The 20876-nt window shown below is 49.9% G+C and overlaps 2 protein-coding genes across 2 annotated transcripts in view; one reads left to right on the forward strand and one right to left on the reverse strand.

Moving 5' to 3' along the window:
* MYBBP1A (MYB binding protein 1a) overlaps positions 1–13442 on the forward strand; it is a 56313-nt gene extending 42871 nt beyond the window's left edge. The window contains exons 25-27 of the mRNA XM_017828969.1: positions 10327–10428; positions 11515–11639; positions 12787–13442. Of these exons, the coding sequence (XP_017684458.1) occupies positions 10327–10428; positions 11515–11639; positions 12787–13318 (759 nt within the window). The 3' untranslated portion in view covers positions 13319–13442. The remainder of the gene's footprint in view (positions 1–10326; positions 10429–11514; positions 11640–12786) is intronic.
* Positions 13443–17281: 3839 nt separating this feature from the next.
* The window catches only part of SPNS2 (sphingolipid transporter 2), a 132657-nt gene continuing 129062 nt past the window's right edge, over positions 17282–20876 (reverse strand). Inside the window, exon 13 of the mRNA XM_017828836.1 lies at positions 17282–20405. The gene's annotated coding sequence lies outside the window, so the exon portion shown is untranslated. The remainder of the gene's footprint in view (positions 20406–20876) is intronic.

Genomic DNA, 20876 nt, shown 5'->3' on the forward strand with positions numbered 1-20876 from the left:
AGGAGGGACAAAATCTAAGCAAATCTAAATCAAGGAATTTAAAGGTGCTGTTTATAATTCTTGAGGAATCAGGTAATCCTGGGTTTCATTACATAGTTTTTATTTAATGATTGCATCAGGAACCCAATGGGTGGAGTTAGGCATGATTTTATTACTCAGCTACATAAAACATGCCACTCCTCCCAGCCTGGTCATCTCCATGTTTCTCTCTAGAAGCTGAATACCTGCAGGACTTGGTGATGCTCTGGGAAACCACAAACATTTACAATGCCTTTATGTTGTTCTTGTCAGGGAAAGTTTAGCATCTTGCAGCCCAGCCAGGATTTTAATGAGCTTTACTACCAAAGCTTCCTCAGTGCCTCTCATTTCTGTGGTCATGAGTGTTTAAAGAAAAATTCCTGAGAAATACTGTCAGTTTGTTTGGGTTGTCCAAGGTTTACCCTGTGGGCAGGAGGCCTCCCATACTGTTAACTGGCAGTGGCATACAGGTTCTGGTTCTTTTTTTGGCCTGAAAAAGCCCTGAGATAACATTTTTACACAGTGCTGTTGGTGTTCATGCATGTACTGGGTTTTGTCTCCCTTCCTGCTGCTCCTCCCCTGCACTACCCCAGTGCTGGCCATGGGGCTGGGGCAGCTGCATGTCTTTAAATGTTGCTGTAATTAGGAGGGATCAAGGTCTTCATATTCCATATAACAGTTTTGATTCATAGCCAAGAGCTGGCACTTGTGCTGCAAAACTTTCTAAAGCTGCAAAACTTTCTAAAGCTGCAAAATGTATTCTTGTGTCTTTCTGGTGGTGCAGAAATGCTCATTTAACTGGTAATAGCTGTAAAAACATGCAGTGTCTCTGTGGTGTGGTAGAACAATACTGGTACTGTCACTGATCTCCTCTGGAGATGGTGTAAAATCCCTTCTAGCAGAAGTAAGATTACTTACTACTTGTTACTACTACTGCTACTGAGCCAGTGTAGAATCTGTAGAAAGTATGTGTTTGTCAGAGAGCATTCCACCATTAAAATAACTCACTGGAGAGTTTATTAGTCCCAAACCTCCAGGTGGAAGTTGTGTGCTTGACTGAAAGAGAAGCTGCAGGTTGGGTGGGAGTTCCAGGGCTGATGTTGAAGTTTTGGGGTGAGTTTGTTTGGTGAGAGCTTGGGCTGAACAATAGCCCTTTCTGTCCCTGATAACCACACGCTCTCCTGCTTAGCCAGAGGGCATGTGCAGGACTGTGAGTTTCTCCTGCAGCTCAGTCTCATCCCTTTTCATCCAGGACTTGTCTCCATGGGCCATTCCATGGGCTATGATTTCGGAGGTGAGTGTAAGCAAATAGATGTTGGCATGTGAGTGCTTTCCCGTGAGAACCTGGACTGAGAGCTGGGTGATGCTGTGGAAAATAATGGAGTTCTGCCGCCCTGCCTCTAGTGGCAACATCTGCATTTGTTGTCATTGGTCATTCCTGCCACTGTCCCTCACAAATAGCTGTTTTAAGAGCAAAAAAATGGTAATGTAGAATTTTATACCTTTCTTTGGCCCACTGGAGAAGTCTGCAACTCTTTAACTGATGTGCACTTGTAATTCTAGCAGCACTGTTGGTCACAAGGAGACTGTCACCTGAAGGCTTTGCTACACTGTGTCCTGGGTCAGTTTTGCAGCTCTGGGGCTGCAGGATTGCCATGGCAGGTGTAAGGCTGGGAGAGAGGATGGGATGTTATCTCCTGGTGCCTTCCTGCTTGTCCTGTCCCCCCTCAGGGACTGCATTGCCTTCCTGGAGAGATCCCTTGGTGAGGAGCATCCTCACCCGGGGAGCCTGGGGTGGGTTTAGGCACTGATATGTGCTGGAACTGGGGAAGAAGCAGTGAGAGAAGAGTGCAGTCTTGGATATCATTGAATTATGCAGGCAAAGCTACGAGGCAGATGAGGGAGAATCAATGGCCAGGAACGTTAAGTGAAGAGACAGCTTCCCAAAATAGCCCCGGCCGCTGCGAGGCAGTGGCTCTTGTGCTTACATAAGCCAACTTGACCTTATTTGTTCCCACATTGTTTAAGCATGCTTATAAAACATACATCCCAGCCATGAGGGATTCATGTTTGCCATCTCCTTACTGCCAGTGAGGCAGGTCTTGATATCCCAGCAGGTACTTTGGAGTTGTCTCCTTCCTGTGAGAGCCCTGCTTGCTCTTGGGGCTCTGGGCTCGTGCTGCTGGCTCAGCTGGGCAGAAAGTCTCCTCCACAGCCCCGGGACTGCAAAAGGTGAGGGAGCAGAGAAATAGCTCTGGCACAATTTTGTTGCATCCCAAGTCCTAAATAGTTACTTTACACAAAGCAGAACCTTGCTGTGGTTGTTCAAGTCTGTTCTAACGCTGGGAGTGTGGATGGCTTGGTTGTGTTCGTGGTGTAAAGAAAGAGAGTTGCTTCACGTTGTAAATCACAGAGCTCACCTGAGATGCTGGAACATCTGACAGAAACTTCTCTGAGAGCTTTGTTCTTTATCGGTAGGTCTCAAGGTGCTTTACAAAGGAAATTCACACCAGTGAGTTGTTGATGTAATTGAGAAAATATTTTGCAGAAACCCACGAGTTAATGGATTTGGTTTGCTGGAGTTGTTCACCCTGTTTTACAGGTGCCACGCTTGGCTGGGAGCTGAGCCAGCAATCAGACTCAGGTCTCCTGAGTCATCCCAGAGACCCTCTCTGTGCATGGACAATCTGACTGTCTCTAAACTTGGCTTCAGAACAGCCCCAACCAGCTCTGTCCCAGGGTCATCTGTGCTGCTTGTTGTGAGTTCAAACTGCCTGGAGTCAGGCAGTGAGGTAGTGGCAGAGCCTGAGAGATCCAAGTTCCCCATTCCATGCAGGAAGCTCTCACCCAGTTTTGGTGAGGGATCTCATACACTCTTTTTGACTCTATCAAGCACATCTCAGTTTGATCTTTCAGCTCTCCCAGTTGTCAGTGTGGGCACATTTTGGTGTTTGTTCCCCTTGTTAGATATATTTCTGGTTTCTTTCTGATGTGTTACAAAATTACTGTCTTGGCTTTGGAGTGATCTTGAACCTGTGCCAGTTTTTTAGTGGCTCACTGACAGATTTGGGGCAGGAAGCTCCACGTTCAGAATACATCATTTTATTACTCTTTTTTGTCATCCTTTTCCAAGGAACCAGCTTGCCCTCCGAACTCCTAACTTGTGCTGAAACTCCCAGTTATGATGTGAAAGTCAAAGGGAGCAGGAGTGGATTTTGAGGGATAGTCCAGAAAATGTATATTTTACAGCTGTAAACCTTAAGAGAACAGCCCTCAGAAAACTGTTGTTAAAATTGCTTTCTCTGGCTTGTACACAGAGGTTTCCTGAGGGTTTCCTTTGCCTCTCCCCTGCAGTAAGTACATCATAGGAAGGGCCAACTTTACTGCTGTTTTTCCCTTTGCATGTTGTGTCAGTGCCATAAGGGATGTACAGCAGTGTTCAGGTTGGCTGTTTGAAACCCAAATGGGATCGAGGCATCCTGGAATGGAAAACTGCTGACAGCAGTCTGATACCAAAGCTCAGTGCAAGACCAAAGCACTCCCAGTCACCAAACTGGAGGCTTTCAGATAAACACACAATCCCAGTGAGATCCATGTGGTGCCTCCTTCCACGTAGGTGGTTGCTTAGGCTTGGACTGGGCAGGCAGCAAGGCATGAATGTAGGCAGACAGGGAACTACATGGCCTGGGAAGGGATGGGATGGATAACCCAAGACCTCTTTTCCATATCATTTGGGAGTTACTGTGTGCTCCCTGCAGACCTCTGTTGTCTGGCATTCCAGGGTTTTGTTGCTCTTGTGTTGTTCAGTGAGGGATTTAAAACAACAAGCTGGAGCCACTGAGGATGTGTGGGGGAGAGAGGGATGTACTATCTGGCCTTCCAGTGTAGACATGCCCTTAATTTCTGAAGGGCATCACATTTGATGATCGGTGTCTTAATTTGTAGGGAGATAAATTATTAACAGTGACTTCATCAAATCTCTAAAAAAGCCATTCTTCAATTTTTTTTTCTTGAAGATTGCCTCAACTTTTATCTGTCCATCTTCATGAATTCTTAATTCATTGCCCTTTCTCAGCCTCTTAGCTTGTAAAATGAGGCCAGTAGTGATTTAACTGATATCTTCGATGTGCATTCAGAATACTGGATTTCTCTGTGGAGAATTCCTTCTCCTCCACTCCCTCAGCTCTCCTGTGTGGTTTTTCCCTACTGCATTTTCATATGGTCTTTGGGAAAAAAAAAATCAGATCATTAAACTGGGGGAAGCATTGGCATTTTCTGTGATAATGGCTCCTGGATTTTTTGGTTCCTCCCTCTAATAACAGCCAAAATAAACATCACCAAAAATGCCCTTTAGTTACACCCTTCAGTGTGTGGGTCTGCTTAGTCCCCTGCCTTCCTCCTTTCTTTCAGTCAGGGACAAGCAGAGACTTAGTGGTTCCTTCCCTTTGTAGGCACATCTTGATGACTTGTTTCTGTTACAAATGCAAGGAAATAAGTTTTTAACATTTATACTTTCAGTCTTCAGCAACTTAGAGAGGACAGAGGGAGGAGGGACTGTCAGTGCTTCTTTTTCCTCTTTAAGTGCTCTTGGCAGCAACTGCTGCTCTGTGCAGGTGAATAGTGTGAGAACTTCTCCTTGTGTACCTTGTGCACATGGAGTTGGAAAAGGATGTGGCTCTGTGGATAGATGGAAACTGGAGTGAAGAGGCAGACTCTTCCCTCATCTCTTCTTTGTCTTGCATGATTTAGCCCTAAGTTCTGAGTTTGATTCTATTGTATAGTGAGTATTGTCATGAAAAGAAGTATTTGGGGCTGGCATGTCCTGGGTTTGGAAAGCTCAGAGCTGATTCCTGGCCCTGTTGTGGTCTGTGTCATGTTACTTGGCCTCTCTGAGCCTCTGTGAGGTAGAGGGAATGATACTGCTTCCCTTCCTCCCTCTCAGGAGAAGTGTGAGCATAATTACAGGTGAGGTGAGGGTGCTCACATCGGATAATAACAGGAGCTACAAGCAGCACAATGCCAAAATCCTTCATTTGATTGTCAGTTTGTTGTTAACCTCTCAATAGCAGAGGAAGGCTGTGCCCCTCCTAAACCTCTCCTGTGTGTCAATGTGGGAAATCTTGTGCTTTGGCTCAGGAAATGGGAATGCACTTGCAGGGCCTCAAATGCACTTGAAGGGTGTGATTCCACCACAGGGGCCTGAGCCACATCGGCACCAAAGTCCCAGGTTGTGCTGTTGCTCTGGGACCCTGCAGGCAGCACAGAGCCAGGGAAAAGCTTGGATCTTGGCCTTTGGAGCTCAGACCTCCTTGGTGCTTCCTGGTCAGGACTGTGGGCATTCCATGAGGTGGGAATTGTGCTGAACTCTGCTGCTGGAGAAGAGAGTTTGTTTACCTGAGCAACCCCAGGCTGTGCTGGGGGGTAAGGCCATGTGTTCTGTGGAAGGACTTGGCACTGTGTCCATCCATGAATCCGCACATTTATCCATCAGCATCAGGTCTGGGGTGGGGGAGGAGGGGGTGGATGGAGATAGCACAGTGTGTGGAAGGAATGCAGGTTGGCCAGGCTTCTCCAGCTCCTGGAGCAGTGATGGATCTGTCGGGCTGAGCCCACGGAGGGCAAGGGCTGTTTGTTGTGAACACTGGAATAGGCTGAAGGATGTGCTGGGAATGCATAAATACTGAATGGGGTTCAAACTTCCAGCTGGGAAATGTGCTTGTCTCTGGTAGCAGGACACTCCCTGGCACTCAAGGTGCTGCTGTGATTTGTAAGTCTGGTCTGAGTGTCCCCCACTGGTCCCTGTGAAAGGGACAGAAGTGCAGGCAGGTGTGGATGTGGAGACTTCCAGAAACACCACCTGGCTCCGTGTAACAGCTTCCAAATTCCCCTGCAGGGAGCTGGGCAGAGGCTGGGATGCTGACTTTGGCTGTAGGTGCACATGCACCACTTCTTGCTGTGTGACTGGTTTCAGGAGTGTCTTGGGCTCAGACTAAAATCCTACCTGGGAAACGGAGGCATGGATCTATGTGGTTAACTGCTTGCAAGCCCTCTGTCCTACTTGTGTGACTGAATCACTGTGGATATTCACCTCCTGTGCTCTGACAAACTTGTTTTATACTTTGTGAAGCCGGAGGAATGCTGTGAAGTGCAGTGAGAGATGGAGTCTGCAGTGGTTGGGATACCTCCATGTGTCATGGAATATAAGAAAAAGCACCGATTGTTAAGATGCTGAGGGTGTGCTGTTCTCTAGAGGTCCAAGAGGCAGAGAACTTTGGATCCAGGAGTGCCCTCCTCCAGAAAGAGCCAGAGGGTTTTGGAAGCAACGTGTCTGACATAACAAGGCAAAACCACGTCTGCCAGCTGAATCTGTGTAGGGTGAGGCAGGAGCTGTACTGCTGTATTGGCTTGAGATGAGATGGGAGTTCCAGCTGTGAAAACTGCCTCCATAGTTTCTCTTTTTGGAAAATGACCTGCCCAGATCTGCTGACAGCTCAGATGTATGGGCATGATTAACCATCACAGGTATTGCTGAGCTGGAACTGGAACTGAGATTCCCTGTGAAGTGGGACTGGCTGTTACTGGAGGAGCAGAGTAAGAAAAGCAGCAAGTGGGAGAAAAGCAACATAAATCAGCAGGTGATGCAAGTGTAGCTGTTGGGTATAAATCTTGTGGTCTCTCTGCTTTTAGTATTGAGTGATTGGCTTGTGTGACCCTTGGGTTGGTAATGCTTTCAGAGGGCAGGGAAAGGGAGATTTGGATACCTTTGGAACAGCACATGGCAGAGAATCCCACAACAGGTGGTTAGACAAGTTCTTCTGGGTTTTCCCTTAACCCTCCACCACTGACCTGTAGCATAGCTGGAAGCAAACCCCTGCTTTGTGCCTCAGTCTTGCTATGTAAAACAGATCCTTGTGCAAGTCTCTGTGATCTGATCAGCGTTTGGGGCTCTCCCAGGGGTGCTGCAGAGGACTGAAACACTGCTTCTCTTTTTAAGGCATGTTTGCCATGTGTTGCAGTTTGCCATCTGTTACATAATAGCCTCTGCTTTAATTTTATGATTGTATTGTATAGATTCCCAAAATGAAATCACCATGGGCCTGTAAAGTGACTGACCCCTGCAATTGGGGTGGCAGAGCTGATTTCACCTCTGGGGGAGCTGAGTGAGGGAGCAGTGCTCGGTACCTTGAGTAGCAAGAAGTTATGACAGATACTTGGGATTAAATTTGGGACAGCTGCTTTTGAGGTCTGGACCCAGTTCCCATTGAGGAGACTTGGAATTTCATTCCCAGGGAGCTGTTCCCCAAGGCTTGCCAGCAGTCCCAGCCCAAAGTCAGCTTTTTTTACATAACCAGAGTGAGAATGTTTGTGTTGGTGTCTCATAATAACACAAATCCCATAGGAGCAAACCCTCCACGGTGTGCACTCCCTGCTGTGGGAGGAGGAGAGTGAAGCAATGCCCAACAGGAGATACCATCTCATGGAATGCTGATGGGGAAGTGCCCTGAGTGGTGAGATCAGGATAATGAGTGGCACTGGGCTGAGCAGGAATTGGGCTGTAGACTTTAAGGAAGTTTGACTGTCTCAACCATGCCACATACAGAGGTGCTGGTGTCCTTGTGCTCTTTGGAGTAAATTTCTTTTGCACACTTTGCAGCAGGAGCGAAAGGGAGAAGACGACCCATGTTGAGAAATAGTAAAGCTTTATGTAAATCCAGCTTCCCCAAAGCCAATCCATTCTGATTCTGGACTAGAGAAAATGGTGCATTCTGTAGGAATGAATTATCTGCTGCTTCCTTGCTGCTCCTTCGGCTTCTCCAGTCACCCTCCCTCTCTTCTTTGTTCCTTCCTGGTCTTTGAGAGCTGTTTTAAAGTGATCCATTTCAGTAGGGAGCTGTTTGTTTGCAGAGCATCTAAATTGTGCCGGATTGCTTCTGGCTATTTACATTGGTGGAACTGTGCTTGTGCTTCCAGACTCATGCAAAACACTGCTTTTAATAGATATTTAGCCACTAGACCAGTGATATTTTCCATCTCCAGCTGGGCCAGCCACCCTTTTCATTCCACAGCTCTGCATGAGTTTGGTCAGGCACCCCAAACTAGATGCACATCCCAATCTCCTGAGCACCTGAAAACGGCTTCCAGACTGCTGAAAATCAGCCCCTCAGGTGTTGCTCAGAGCTACAGGACTTTTCTGTTACTTCAGTAGGATTTGTTTCAAACCCTTCAAAGCATCAGGGGCAGCGAGAACAGGCAGAGTCAAGCCAGCACGATTTAAATGCAGTCGTCTACATCACTCATCTGCAGAGAAGAGAAAATGCAATTTATTTTTAACACCTTTTTAATTCTAAAGTGTTTGTATATGGAAAAGATGAAATGACAGCCGACTTCACTGTGGCTCCATCTCAGCACTGCCCTGATTCCTCTTGTCCCGAGGAGCTGACAATCCATACTGATTTTCTCTCTCTGTGAACTTGTGCACAACTTAGCAAGATAAGGATCTCAGTAGCCTCCCTGAAAGCTGATTTAACCACAAGGAATGACTGCTAGCTTGGCAATATTTTGTTCTTGAAACTGCAAAGAAAATATTTATGCAACTCAGATTTTTTTTTTTTGTTTATTGTTATTATTATTAAGCCTAATAAACAGAGCGTGCCTGGGCCATGGGGTGTTATGTCCTACCTGTGAATATTTATTATTTTTTTTCCAATCACAGCCCCTATATTTATTGTTTTACCTGAGAGACGTCAGAGCTTTTTAATTGTGTGACCTTGTAGGTTAATGACAGCTCTGGAATAGAGTTGCAGTGCATCTGCCTATATCAGGAGAGAGTAATTAGCCAGTTATTGATAGTCAGATGAAGTTGCAGCTTGAACTCCAGCCAGCAGGACGTGGTTGCTTTCTAATACAGGGCTTGAGTGGACCATCCTGGACAGGAAATAACTGTATCTCTGTTATTTAAAAAAGATACTCCCAGGGTGTGGAGCCTGCACAGGCAGTAAGTAATTCTACTTGAAGGTTGCTGTTTCTGCAGATGCATTATCTGGTCTCCCCACTTTTTTTGGCTGGAATTGTTCCCTACGCTCTTGCTGGGCATCATTATTTGTCTGTTGTGGGTGTCACTACTGAAACAACTTGCTTTGGGGAATAGATTTCTTATTTCTCCCAGTGTCTGCAGGGATTTTTTACTTTTTTTTTTGCCAACTTTCTGCTGATATAAATGGAGAACAGTTTGCTCAGAGTCCTTAAAATTACTTGCAGTCTCACTGAAGCAAAAGCAATACGTGGTTTGGGAGAGAACGACGACCTCCCACTGCTGGGTAAAGGTTTGGGGCAGGGACTTTTCAGCCTGAGGATGCTGAGCCTGGGGTGGACTTTGCCCCTTGGCTGGTTTGGAAGGTCTAAATTCCGAGCAAAGGAAGGCTTGGCCACAAGTGCAGCCTTCTCAAGATGGGACATGGCTCTTTCTACGATACACTTGTCCTGGAAATCCTGTTTCGTGTTGGTGTAATCCACGTGGGGTTTGCTGTGCTGAGTGTGTCCACACACAGGCTGAGTGGGGGAGAAAACAACCATGTAAGCAGGGCTGCAGGCCCAGCAGCAGGCAGAGGATCAGTGCCCCTGAGCCACTGGGCAGCCTCTTTGATCCAGCTGCCTTTTTATGGCTATTTTCTGCCCTTTTCCACTCGTAAATAACTGGCTTTTATTTGACCTATCTTTGGAGTGATTTTCCTCTAAGCCAGACCTTTCACTGTCTTGGAAACCCCACAGCACATAAAGGGAACACAGGGGAGATCTTTCCCTCAGTTATTTCTGTGAATTTAAGCTTGACAAGGCCTGTTCTAGACTGGCACTTGGGATTTCTTGGGCATAAGCTGTAATGGATTTTTGCAGCAGTGCTTTACTCAGCTCCTGCAGCTGAGTAGCTGTGGTCCCTCAGGTGACTCTGTTGTCTGGCAGCCTCCTGGCCTTGCCAGAGCAGTCAGAGATTATTTTACCTCTTTTTCTCCAGGAAGCAGCAACATGTCTCCAGTTGTGCTTTAGCTTTAGGGAGAGCAGCAGGGTGGTACCTCTGTGGTATTGCTTGCTCTTATGTTGTCCAGCTGTTTCTGAATTAACCTGGGCATCAGCAGCTTCCACCATGTGCCCTCCTGAGCTTTTCCAGAGTTTGGTGGGTTTTGTGTTCCAGAGTTATTTTGTTGAGAGGTGAATCCTGCCATTAATTACTTGTTTTCTGCTTTCTCCTGAGAAGTGTGATTTGTTTCCCCATTTAACGCGTGTTTCTTCTCGATCTTCCCATTTAATTTGCAGTGTTTGAAAACACTTGGAAAACCCATCATGAAGGCTGAGAAAGAGAAAGTTGCCAAGAGCTTGGAGCTGTTGAACTTTCTCCTCAAAACTGTGACAGAGCAGGTGAGTGTGTGACCCAGTGTGTGGCAAATGGCTGCATTCTGAGTATCTTTTAAATGTCACACTTGGATTTTGCCTTATGACTGCTCCATCCCACCTCATTTCCTACCAAAGGTACCCCTAGAGGGGATGCCTGGTTGGATCTGAGGACAGAAAAAGCCCTCCTGTCTGAAGGAGCTGATCTCCAAGGGCTTGCTGAAGGATTTGTGCCGTGTTTAGCAAACACATGTGGCACCTCCTTTCTTATCAGCAGAAATAAAACCTGGGGTACAGGGAGGGTGGATTTTGTCCCAGGTGATTGCTCTGTCCTCCCCACTGAACCCCAGAGATTCTGATTCCCAAAAACTGAGACTTACTCAGTAGCTTTATGAGTGGGAGTGAAGCTCTGTTCTGGGGCTTTGTTTCCCTGACGGAAAACGACTTTTTTGAACACGAGAGGATTTTCTATAGGTGACAAAATATGTCTCTAATATGGTTTTACTTACTGGAGCAAAATACCCCGAGCAGCAGAATTGCTGAAGCCCAGTTTCCTACTGATAAGCCCTGAGTTCTGACCACAGCCTGTTTCTTTGTGAAGACCTAATAGGAAAATGGGTGGAGAAGAGAGATTATTTCCAAGGCTCTTGTAGGAGCTGAATTGCCTTTGAGACACCCTTTTCTGCCAGGTTTTGCTGAAATTATCCAGTGATTTACAGAAGAGGCTGCCAGACCTTTAGAAACCAGACTGAAAGTGCTGCTGCTTTTCTCTTGGTTGGGTGCATGGTCATGTATGTTATTCCCACTGCTCCCAGCCACGGACTGGAAAGGAAACAGAACCAAAGGACCCTCTGGTCCCTTTTATGCCACTGCAGTTCTACCTGGCATGTTAGAGGCATGTTAGACTCATGCCTCTCGTGCTGGAGACTCAGTTTTCAGTCAAACCCTGGTACCTGATGGTGCCTTCAGTTTGTGCTCCCAAGTTGGTGTTGCAGATGGGTTCAGAGCAGTGGCTCGGAGAAGCCAGGCGGGATTGGTTCTTCTGCCATAGCCTCCCCCTAAGGATCTCCTGTGCCCTTCCTGAGCTCACTTGTCTCTCCTTGCCTCTTGCAGAAGCTGAATGTGAAGCTGACGGAGGTGGAGAAGGTGCTGCTGTCCCTGAACCAGCTGGAAGACATTGGGAATTCGCCCCGGCTCGACTCTCTCTACTGGAATGTGATGCGCTGGCTCAATTACACGTACGTGTGCTGGGAATTCCAGCTTCTGGGCTTGTCTGGGGGCCTCCCTGCCTGTCCTGCTTGTGTCCACTGGTGTGGGCAGGTGGGAAGAGAGAGGAAGTCAAGGCAGGGAGCTCAGGCTGGAGTTTTGAGTTAAATGGAGCTCCTGGGCTGGTGGGGTAGAGATGCTGCTTGTTTTACTTGTTTGGAATAATACTGGGCTCATTATTCCATGTGCTTACATGCTTAGGATTGGTCCTTTTTGGGAAAGGGTTGTGAGCATGTGTGGTATGTTTGATACCTGCCAACAGAGTGAGACAGCTGATGACCCAAGGACAGTCCCTGCTTGCAGCTGTCCCACATGGCAGCCTGGCTTAAGAGCCAAAGCTGCAGAGAAATTTCTAGGCCAGGACGAGTCACTAAGCTCCCATCACATCACTGTGGATTAATTCTGCAGATGTGAGGCTGCCTTGGGAAGTGACTGGATACCAGAGAGTATATGCCAGAACCTTCAGTCCCCTCCAGGGATCCCCAGCCTGGCTCTTTGAGTGGGTGCCTTGCAGCTCTGGAAGCTGAGGAGCATTCAGTGATTATGCTTCAGTGCTTCACACTGAAAACCAGGCCGTGGAATTAGAGCCTGGGTCCTTTTTGGGCCCCCTCTCTGGGCCCCTCTCTGGTGCAGAGCAGCACAGGCTGGGTGCTGGGGCAGTTGCTGTCAGAACAGCAGCAGCAGTGGCTGCCATGCAGGCACACAAAGGCTGCCCTGGTGGAACTGGAATGGGCTCTTGGAGGTTCTTGCTGGACAATTGTGTAGCACAGCGAAGGCCTTGCTGGGCTGTCACCTCGGACAGACAGACAGACAGTGTCTCAGTAGCCTTGCACGGGGCCACAGGCAGGTGTGCTCGAGGTGGGGGTAAGCACACCCTGACCATGGAATGGGGGGTTCTTCCTCACATCTCCACGTGCTTTGATCGGTCCCGGTCCAGCTCCTGCTGTTCCTTTCAGTCCCTGTGCAGGCTCAGGAACAGCTCCAGGGATAACACTCATCCTCGCAGCTCCCCGTGCTTCCTGCACCTCTGCTGTGCTTCACGGACTGCCTGTCACACGGATCACACTCTTCCCTGGCTGTAAATTGAGTTGCTCTTGGTTTTTGGCATTCTCTCTGCAGGAAGCCCAAGAAGGACAAGACAGCCAGTAAGCCTGTGCAGGACACGGAGCCGCTGAAGAGGAAGAAGAAAGGCTTCCTGCCAGAGACCAAGAAACGCAAGAATCGCAAGAAAGGCACCCAGGAGAACGGGACAGCACCGGCTGGAGATGGAGAACCAGCAGCCCCAGAGGAGCAGCCCCTGGGAACAGAGGCCCCCAAGCAGAAGAAAGGCCTCGTGCCTGGTGGCAGCAAACACAAGAATCCCAACAAAGGGGTCAGGGAGAACGGAGTGGCAAAGGCGGGCGGTGGGACCCTCCCCGCTGTTAATGGAGGAGATGCTGTGGCTGACAAGAAGAAGAAGAAGAGGAAAAACAAAAACAGAAAAAGAAAACAGGATGCAGGTGATGAAGCTGAGCAGGTTCCAGCTGCAAAGAAACCCAAGGGGAGTGTCCTCCAGGAGACCCAGCAGAAGCAGGGCAAAGCCAACCAGCAGAAGCAGGACAAAGCCAAGAAGAAAAGAAAAGAGAAAAAAACTGCAGTGCTGCAGGAGTAAACTCCATGGACTCACTCATGGCTGGCATGGCTAGCATGGCTCAGTAGACTGTTGTAATATCTTTTTTAACTATAGTTTTTATGCCCTCCATGACTTTTAAATAAACCTTCCACGATGCTGAGCTCTAAAGCTGCGGGTCTGGCTTGTGTGGAGGGTTCAGCCTAGAGCACAGGGAGCTTCAGGAGGTTGAATATCCTTCAGGCTCTTGGAGATGCCCACTCTCTTCTCTGGCAGTGCCAGAGTCTCCTGTCTCCTGTCTCCATGATTTCCAAAGGCAGAAGTGAGAGGCTGGTTTGGATTCCCTGGGGAGCTGGGTAGGTGTGCTGGCACTGCTGAGTCTTGTGGTCAAGCCGTGTGTTGGGTTCAGAAGCAGCTCCTAAAGGCTCATTCCTGTCCTGCCTGGGCCCCACAGGGCTCACAGCTTTTCCAGTCTGGGAGATGCAGCCTCTGAAATGTCTGGGTTTAAAGGGTTTTGCACAAGCAAACTCAGGGGTCAGATATTCCCAGTTTGGCCACTCTGGTGTTGTCAGTAACTACTATGATCTGGTTTTCTTGCCTGTTTGCTCCTGGGTGCAGGAGGGGTCGTGGCCCCTGTGGTAGAGCAGGGACATCAATAAATCAGTGAAACAATTGAAATGGTTGATTGATTGGCCACTCTGCCAGGCCAGCAGCCTGTGTGCAGCCATGCAGGGCACCTGGAACAGCAGGCTTACAACAAACAGTCTGGGAAGGTGGCTGCTTGGAATTGCATCTGCTTATTTATCCCCAGGCTCCAGACTGCTGGAATGCTGTCACCTCTTTGGAGAGCACCAGGAGCAAGTTCTCCCATGTGTTGTGTACCTGGTTCTTGTTGAGAGCTGAGTCTCAAAGTGTTTGAAACACTATTTATATTGTAGTTGCCTCCTCCCTCCCTTCCTTGTCCCCCCCCCGACTCCTCTCCCAGCATCTGAGGGAGCAGGGCTGGGTCAGTGGTTGGACTTGATGATCCCAAAACTCTTTCCCAACCTCAGTGATTCTGTGATTCTGTGAAGGCCCCAGTGCTCTCCTCCCTCCTGCAGAGGAGTTTGGTGCTGGCTCCTGGCAGAGGGAAGGGCCTGGAGCAGGGCTGTGCCTGCTGTGCCTTCAGCTCTCATCCCACAGGTGGGTCTGTACCACCAGGCAGAGATAAGGGCACTGGAAATGTCATGTTGCTTTTGGAGGGAGTGAGAGGAGAGCTGCAAAGGGCTGTTTGCCTGTGGCTATTTATCTGCCTTTGCAATGATTCTCTTCTCAAATGGCACGGGAGTCCCTGTGAGACAGCAGCTGGCAGGGACACAGGCACAGCCCATTGCTGGCCACAGGTAGGTGCAGCTTCCCATTTCCCTGTCCCAGCAGAGATCCCACAGGCTCTGCTGCACATCCAAGGAGTGCACTGGCTCCTGGGGCAGCAGGTGAGGGCTGGAGTTTTGCCCACTGGCTGGCAGGGTTCAGCAGAGAATGTCCTTCCTGCCTCCACAGCCAGCTTTCCCCAGCTCCCGGGGGAGGCAGGACTGAGGAGCTCTCTGGTGTTGCCTGGGAGGATGCAGCTCTTGGAAGAGGAGGAATTGGCAAGCTCTGGACCCTGCAAGTCAAGCACTCTTCAGGTAGTGGCACAGATTGGGGCAGGAGGTGAAGGGCAGCCTCACCCTGCTCACTGTTGGCCTCCAACCTCAGGAGGGTTCACAGAGGTCCCCAAACAGGATGGAGACTTGGGCTGCTGGGGTGTGACAGGGCAGTGCAGACCAGACCCTCAGGGAGGTGGCTGGTCCCTGCATCTCTGTGGTGCTCCAATAGAGCAGTTTAGGACTGGACTCGTCCTGCTGAACCTTTTTTCCCATACCACTTATTCCTCTGGAGGTGGCTGAAGGATCTTGACTGCAAGAGCTGCTGTTGCAGCCTGCAGAAGAGCTGCCGGTCTTTGTTCCCAGGCAGGTGTTGGCAATTATTGCCAATCCTGTCTCCAGGAAAAAGACCCTCTGCTCCAAAGGGGCCTGTGGGCACTGGGGATGCTGCCCTGCCTCTGCCATTTACTGTTGAAAGCTGGTTCATTGCCTGGTTAAAACCTCAATCCCAGCTCAGCCCCTCCAGCTGTCCCCAGAGTGATGCCTTTCCCTGTGTTGTGCAAATGCAGTGCACAGGAGGCTGCAGGTCAGGGCTGCCTGTGTTCAGTGATCCAGAGGGGAGCAAGGGCTCAGATCTGAACACTCTCACTGATGATCCCTTTCCTTCTCTGTGCCTCTAAGTAGGACATCCCGGGACTTTGTGCCACTGCTGTGCAGAACTAGAGGAGGAACAGCAGGCAGGGGTGGGGGTGGGAAGCAGGAGAGGGAGCTGGATGAGAGGGCTCTCTCCAGGCAGCTCAGGGGGGGAACCTTCACCTGCTTCCAGAGAGCACGTGTGTGGCACCCAGAGCCACCACACTCCTGCTGTGGCCACTGCTCTGGGCAGGTCCTTGCCCACATGAGTGAGCTGAGGCCATGGAGCTGGGCTGAGCTGCTCTGGGATACCTGCCAGGGTCACTGCGGTGAAGAGTTCATGTGGATCAGCTCATCACCCGTTCTGGGAAGGGCAAAGCACAAGGTTAAAGCAGTGCCAGCTGTTGTTTGTGACAGAGGGGTGGCAGCTGGGCAGTGCCAGATGTCAGTGGCTGAGCTGGAGAGGTGAGTGAGCTCTGCCTCGCCGTGGCCATGGGGTGCTCAGTCTCCAGTGCCTGTGGAACAGGCAAGGGGAGAGGGGACAGGAGAGCTGCAGGGCACGGTGAGAGTCCTGCTTCACTAACAACTCTCTTGCCAATTAAATTACCTGGCTGTAGGCTGGCTTGATGCACAGCTTAGAGAAAGCAGTCACTAATCCACTAAGTCAAATCCTGTTGCAGCAGCACTTGTTTGTGCCTTTTAACAATCACAAAGGTTTCATTTTACTTGATTTCATGTCCTGTCTGTCGCTCGACCTTCAGGACTTCAGGGGACAGGGCATGCTTTGATTTTAATGAAGCCTTTTCTTTTCAGCTGCCCAGAGCTCTTTGGCAGTGAGAAGAGCTCGAGGGTTCTTCTGGATGCAAGAAAACAGCCACAGGCCCTGGGCAGTGAGGTCCAGAGAGGGATGTGGAGTCCTGAGAGGGTGGTGAGGCCTTGGCACAGGCTGCCCAGAGCTGTGGCTGCCCCATCCCTGGAAGTGTCCAAGGCCAGGCTGGACAGGGTTTGGAGCAATCTGGGCTAGTGGAAGGTGTCCCTGCCCATGGCAGGGGGTGGAATGGGATGAGCTTTAAGGTCCCTCCAACCCATTCTGTGAGTCTGTGATTTTTTAAGTACTGTCCTAGGTGTCATACAGAGATTTTGCCAGGGACACTGGGAGATGGGTGCAGTGCTGGAGCTGCTCAGGAGAGGTTGCCATGCAGTCAGCCCCTCTGTTACAACTCTGGTAAAGGCACCAGAGACAGCAGGACACAACAGTGCCAGCTTGGGCTCCATGAGGTGCTGCACAGCAGGGGCTGGAGAGGGTCAGGGTGCCCACCCTGTGCCAGCCCACGAGGCTGTTGTTTGTCAGAGCGTGGGTGGCCTTGGTGGCTCTACAGAGCCAGGGTTCATGAAGGGGAGGGGGTGTGGGTGCACACGTGGGTATGTCCATGACCCAAACCCAGCTAAAGCTGCTGAGCCTCAGAGCCCATCTGCTGGAACATCACAATTTATAAAATTATGCTTAATCAAGTCACTGACACAGAATGATTGAGCTGAAAGCCCTGAGATGGTGCTGCCAAAAGGGGTGGTGGTTTCAGCCACAGGTCCTTTGCTTTAGGGGTGTCCTGGCCTGAACACTTGCCCTGTGCTGAAGGAAAAGGACGCTGGAGGGGGTGCTGTGTGGAGCAGCCTTGTCCCAGGGATCAGCCCAGCAACCACAACCAAGAGGTGACACAAGAAAAGGAGCCAGGAGGTACATTTTAAATACTTTTATTTCTTAATTTACATAAAGGTATATATTTGGCTTATTTATCTTTTTTTTTTTATACTCTGAGATTCACAATCAATTGCTCTTAAAAAATAAAATAGTCATTTGCTTCTGAAAGAAATCAGAAAACTATTTTATACTCCTCCCTTGTATAACAAGAAAAATATACTAATACTCCCATACATCACATAGTAAAAGTGATTGTAAGTGCTGGTTTACCAAACAATAAAGCAAATGGGGAAGAAAACAAGCAGCTGGATGGAGGGTGCTGAGAGAACTCTGCTTCCCAGAGCACAGCCAGTCTTTTGGGGGGGTTAGTCTCACCCTGAGGGTCTCCCTTGGCCAGTCTGAAAGGGGAGAGGCTCCTGGGGCCGCCCAGACCTGCCCTGGGAGCGATGGCAGCTGGAGCCACTTGGGTTGGCACTTTGCTGCCTTTTGGGTTATTTTCTTGCCTCTCTGGGCAGTTCCTGCTGCCTCAGTTCCCCTCCCTGTGTACAAACCATTGCTTGGGCAGCAGTGCCAGTGCAGGATCAGCTGGGAGGGGGCAGTTAATGCTTTAGAAAATCCCCTTTACGGAGTGGAGGAGAAGAAAACCCTCGTGGGTCACTGAGGGCAGCCTGGAGCCTCCCTGGTGCCCTCTGGGCACTGCACAGACCCTGGTGAGTGAACCTGACATTGTAGGTCCCACAGACCCAGGGGAACTGGGAGGAGCCTGAGCCTCCCTCTCCTAGCCCAGAACATGTGGGAGCAGGGATTCAGGGATCCCTTGGTGCAGGTAAGACTCATTTTTCACTCCCTTGCTTGCTCCCTTCCCTCTTGTTCAACAGAGCCCACAGCATTTCCTTCAGAAGATAAAACCAGCCCCTGACAGCACCGAGCTCTGACAGGGACCAGGGCCTGTCACAGACAAGGACACTACAAACCACTTCAGCTCCCTTGTCATGGCTGACTCCAGAGAATTAAGTTTAAGGAGAATTCCTAATCTCTGAACCTTAGCAGGAATGTTTCATTTTGTTGACAGTAAATGCTACAACAGAGGGAGCCTATTGGAAAAGCAATTTCGGAAATGTGGTTAATCTTCTTTGGTCTCTGAGATGAAATGACTGATTGTTGGGTTGCTTTTTGTTTCTTTTTAAACAGCTTAAGAAGGAATTTCTTAACAGGAATCAGAAATTCATGTGCCTTTAAAGCCAAGAGTTTGGCTCCCACACTGCAGAGGCCGAGTTTCCCCTACCAATGTAAACAGTGGCACGAGGTGGGAAGTGAAGCATTGTTTGGGATTTGCTTTGCTTTGTTATTTCTAGCACCCACTTGCTGTTCTCCAGAGGATGCCCAGGCACTCGAGGAACACTTCTGGCTCTGGTTCTTTAACTAAATCTTAGAGCTGTTGTTAAGGTATTTTAGGTGACAGAGCCTTTGCAGAGGAGTCCTGTGGGGTCTGAGGAGGGGGAAGGCTCACGGGGTGACAGGAGCCACCTCTGGAACCTGCCTGGGCAGGGACTGGCTGTGGGGTGAGCACCTGGAATCACAACCATCCCCACTGCAAGGCTGTGCTGTAGGTCCCAGCACATCCTGGAAGGGAATGGGAGGTAAAGCCAGATTTACCAACAGGACCTTCCTGTGTCTCTGGGCAACCTTGTGGCACAGCCAGGACAGCAGCTTCCAGCCTTAACCTGCATCCAGTCCCAGTCTGGCATTTCCTGAGCTGATTTAGTCCTGCTTGGAGCCCAACTGCAGCCCCTGGTGAGCCACGAGCACAGGAGGGGCCTTCCCCTGCTCGAGGTGTGAGCTGGAGGGGGATCTGACCTGCGGGACAGGGGTGGGGAGCTCACGGAGCCCCGTGTGAGGCAGCCTGGCTGGGCAGGGGCTGTGCTCTCTGTGCTCTCCTTCCTCCCCCACACTGCTGCAGCACCCACCTGGCACGGCATCACTTTGGCTCCTGGAGGCCAAGGGCAGGGAACAAGGAAACAAAACCCCAGTGAAGCGGCCCCGTGACACGTCCCTGCACTTGAGACTCGCCCAGTTCAGACACTGGCCTTGTCTGAAAGGTCTCAAACGCACCTTTGTGAAGGTACAGGTGACACCCCAGGGAGAGCACTTGGACTGGGCAGGGTTGGGTGTGCAGGAGCCATAACGCTGCTCCCAGGAAACAGAGTATCAGCCACTGCTTTGGAACACTGACAGGGAGAATTAGCATCGACAGTCCGTGTGATATGGCATCATGTAAACAAAGCACGAGGTCACTGGCACAGCAGTATTGCACTCCCAGGCCCGAGGTTCAGCGATTCAGCCAGGTGGATTTTGGTATTTTAAAAGCCTGTGAACCTCCCAGGCGAGGCTGAATTTGAAAACTCCAGAGCCCATAGGGATTTCTGTCCAATGTACTGGGCCTTTCTGTGACAACCACCAGCATTCCCAGTGCAGTGAGACTCTCCTCTGCCCATTGCTCAGCCTCAGGTGACAGGGAGGTCACCCACTGGAACTCTTGCAGGGCACTGAGCCAAGGAGAGCTGTGGACGTTACTCATGTCTGCTGTGGTTGCACAGGCAGCTCCAGGTTTTAAACGTTTAAATAAAAACTGTCTATCTAAATATATATATATATATATCTCATCTAATGTCTTCAGCAGAGATAAAGCATCTTATGACATATTTAAATAAAAAATAATAATCTGAGTTGAGCCTTCAGTGTCAAAGCAAAGGTGATGTACAGAGCGGGTCCCCAGCTAGTGCAGTCGGTGGGTGTGGGAGTGCTGGCAGAGCAGCAGCATTCCATAGGACACCAGTCCTACAAACCACGTGGGCTTCATTGGCTACAACTAGAACCATGTACACAATCTACAGTCACTCACGTGGGCAGCACGTTTCGGGTCCGGGGGCCAGTTGCTGATGCTCAGAGGAACAGATGTCCCTGTGCTGCAGCAGGTCCCGTGTCCCCGCCTGCCCTGCTCCATCTCCTGCTGCCTGACCCCGCAGGCTGGAGTGGGGGGGATGGATTTGGTGCTGGAGAACCCCTCGGGGTGGTGTGGAGCTGGAGGATCCACTGGTATCCAGCACGGAAGGGCTTCGAGCTTGAGATTGGTGTGGTGGGAGCAGAGTCCACGTGTCCTTTCCTTCGGTGGCACCTGGGAACGGGGAAGGGAAGGGGGTTAATGGGGAGGTCACAGGGATGGATTGGTAAAGGTGTATCCCAGCTTTGGGGCAGGGCCAGCTCAGAGACCCTTTGTCTCTGTGTAAGGAGGGCCAGCAAAGCCTGCCCAGGGTGGAGGCAGCACTTTGGGATGTGCTGTAGCTGTTTGGAATGGGAAACAAATGCCCTGTGATCCAGGCACAGCCTCCTCCAGGAGGTGACCAGCAGCAGGTGTAGCTCCTGTCTGCAGTATTTTGGGGCATCAACCATGTGCTGTTTGCCAGGTGTGTAAGTACAACTGTTCCTGATGAAGCAGCTCAGCAGATTACAGGGATATTTTTGTTAGGCTGTTTTTAACCCCCTCAGTTTATTAAAGAAAAGAGGCACTGCCTCGTGCCTTAAATTGTCATTTTCCAACCTGCTGTCCCTTGGAGGGCCCAGCAGCACAGCCCAGCTCTGGCTGCTG

This window comes from Lepidothrix coronata, unplaced genomic scaffold (genome assembly GCF_001604755.1).
Source record: "Lepidothrix coronata isolate B3197 unplaced genomic scaffold, Lepidothrix_coronata-1.0 Scaffold154, whole genome shotgun sequence".
Taxonomy (NCBI): Eukaryota; Metazoa; Chordata; class Aves; order Passeriformes; family Pipridae; genus Lepidothrix; species Lepidothrix coronata.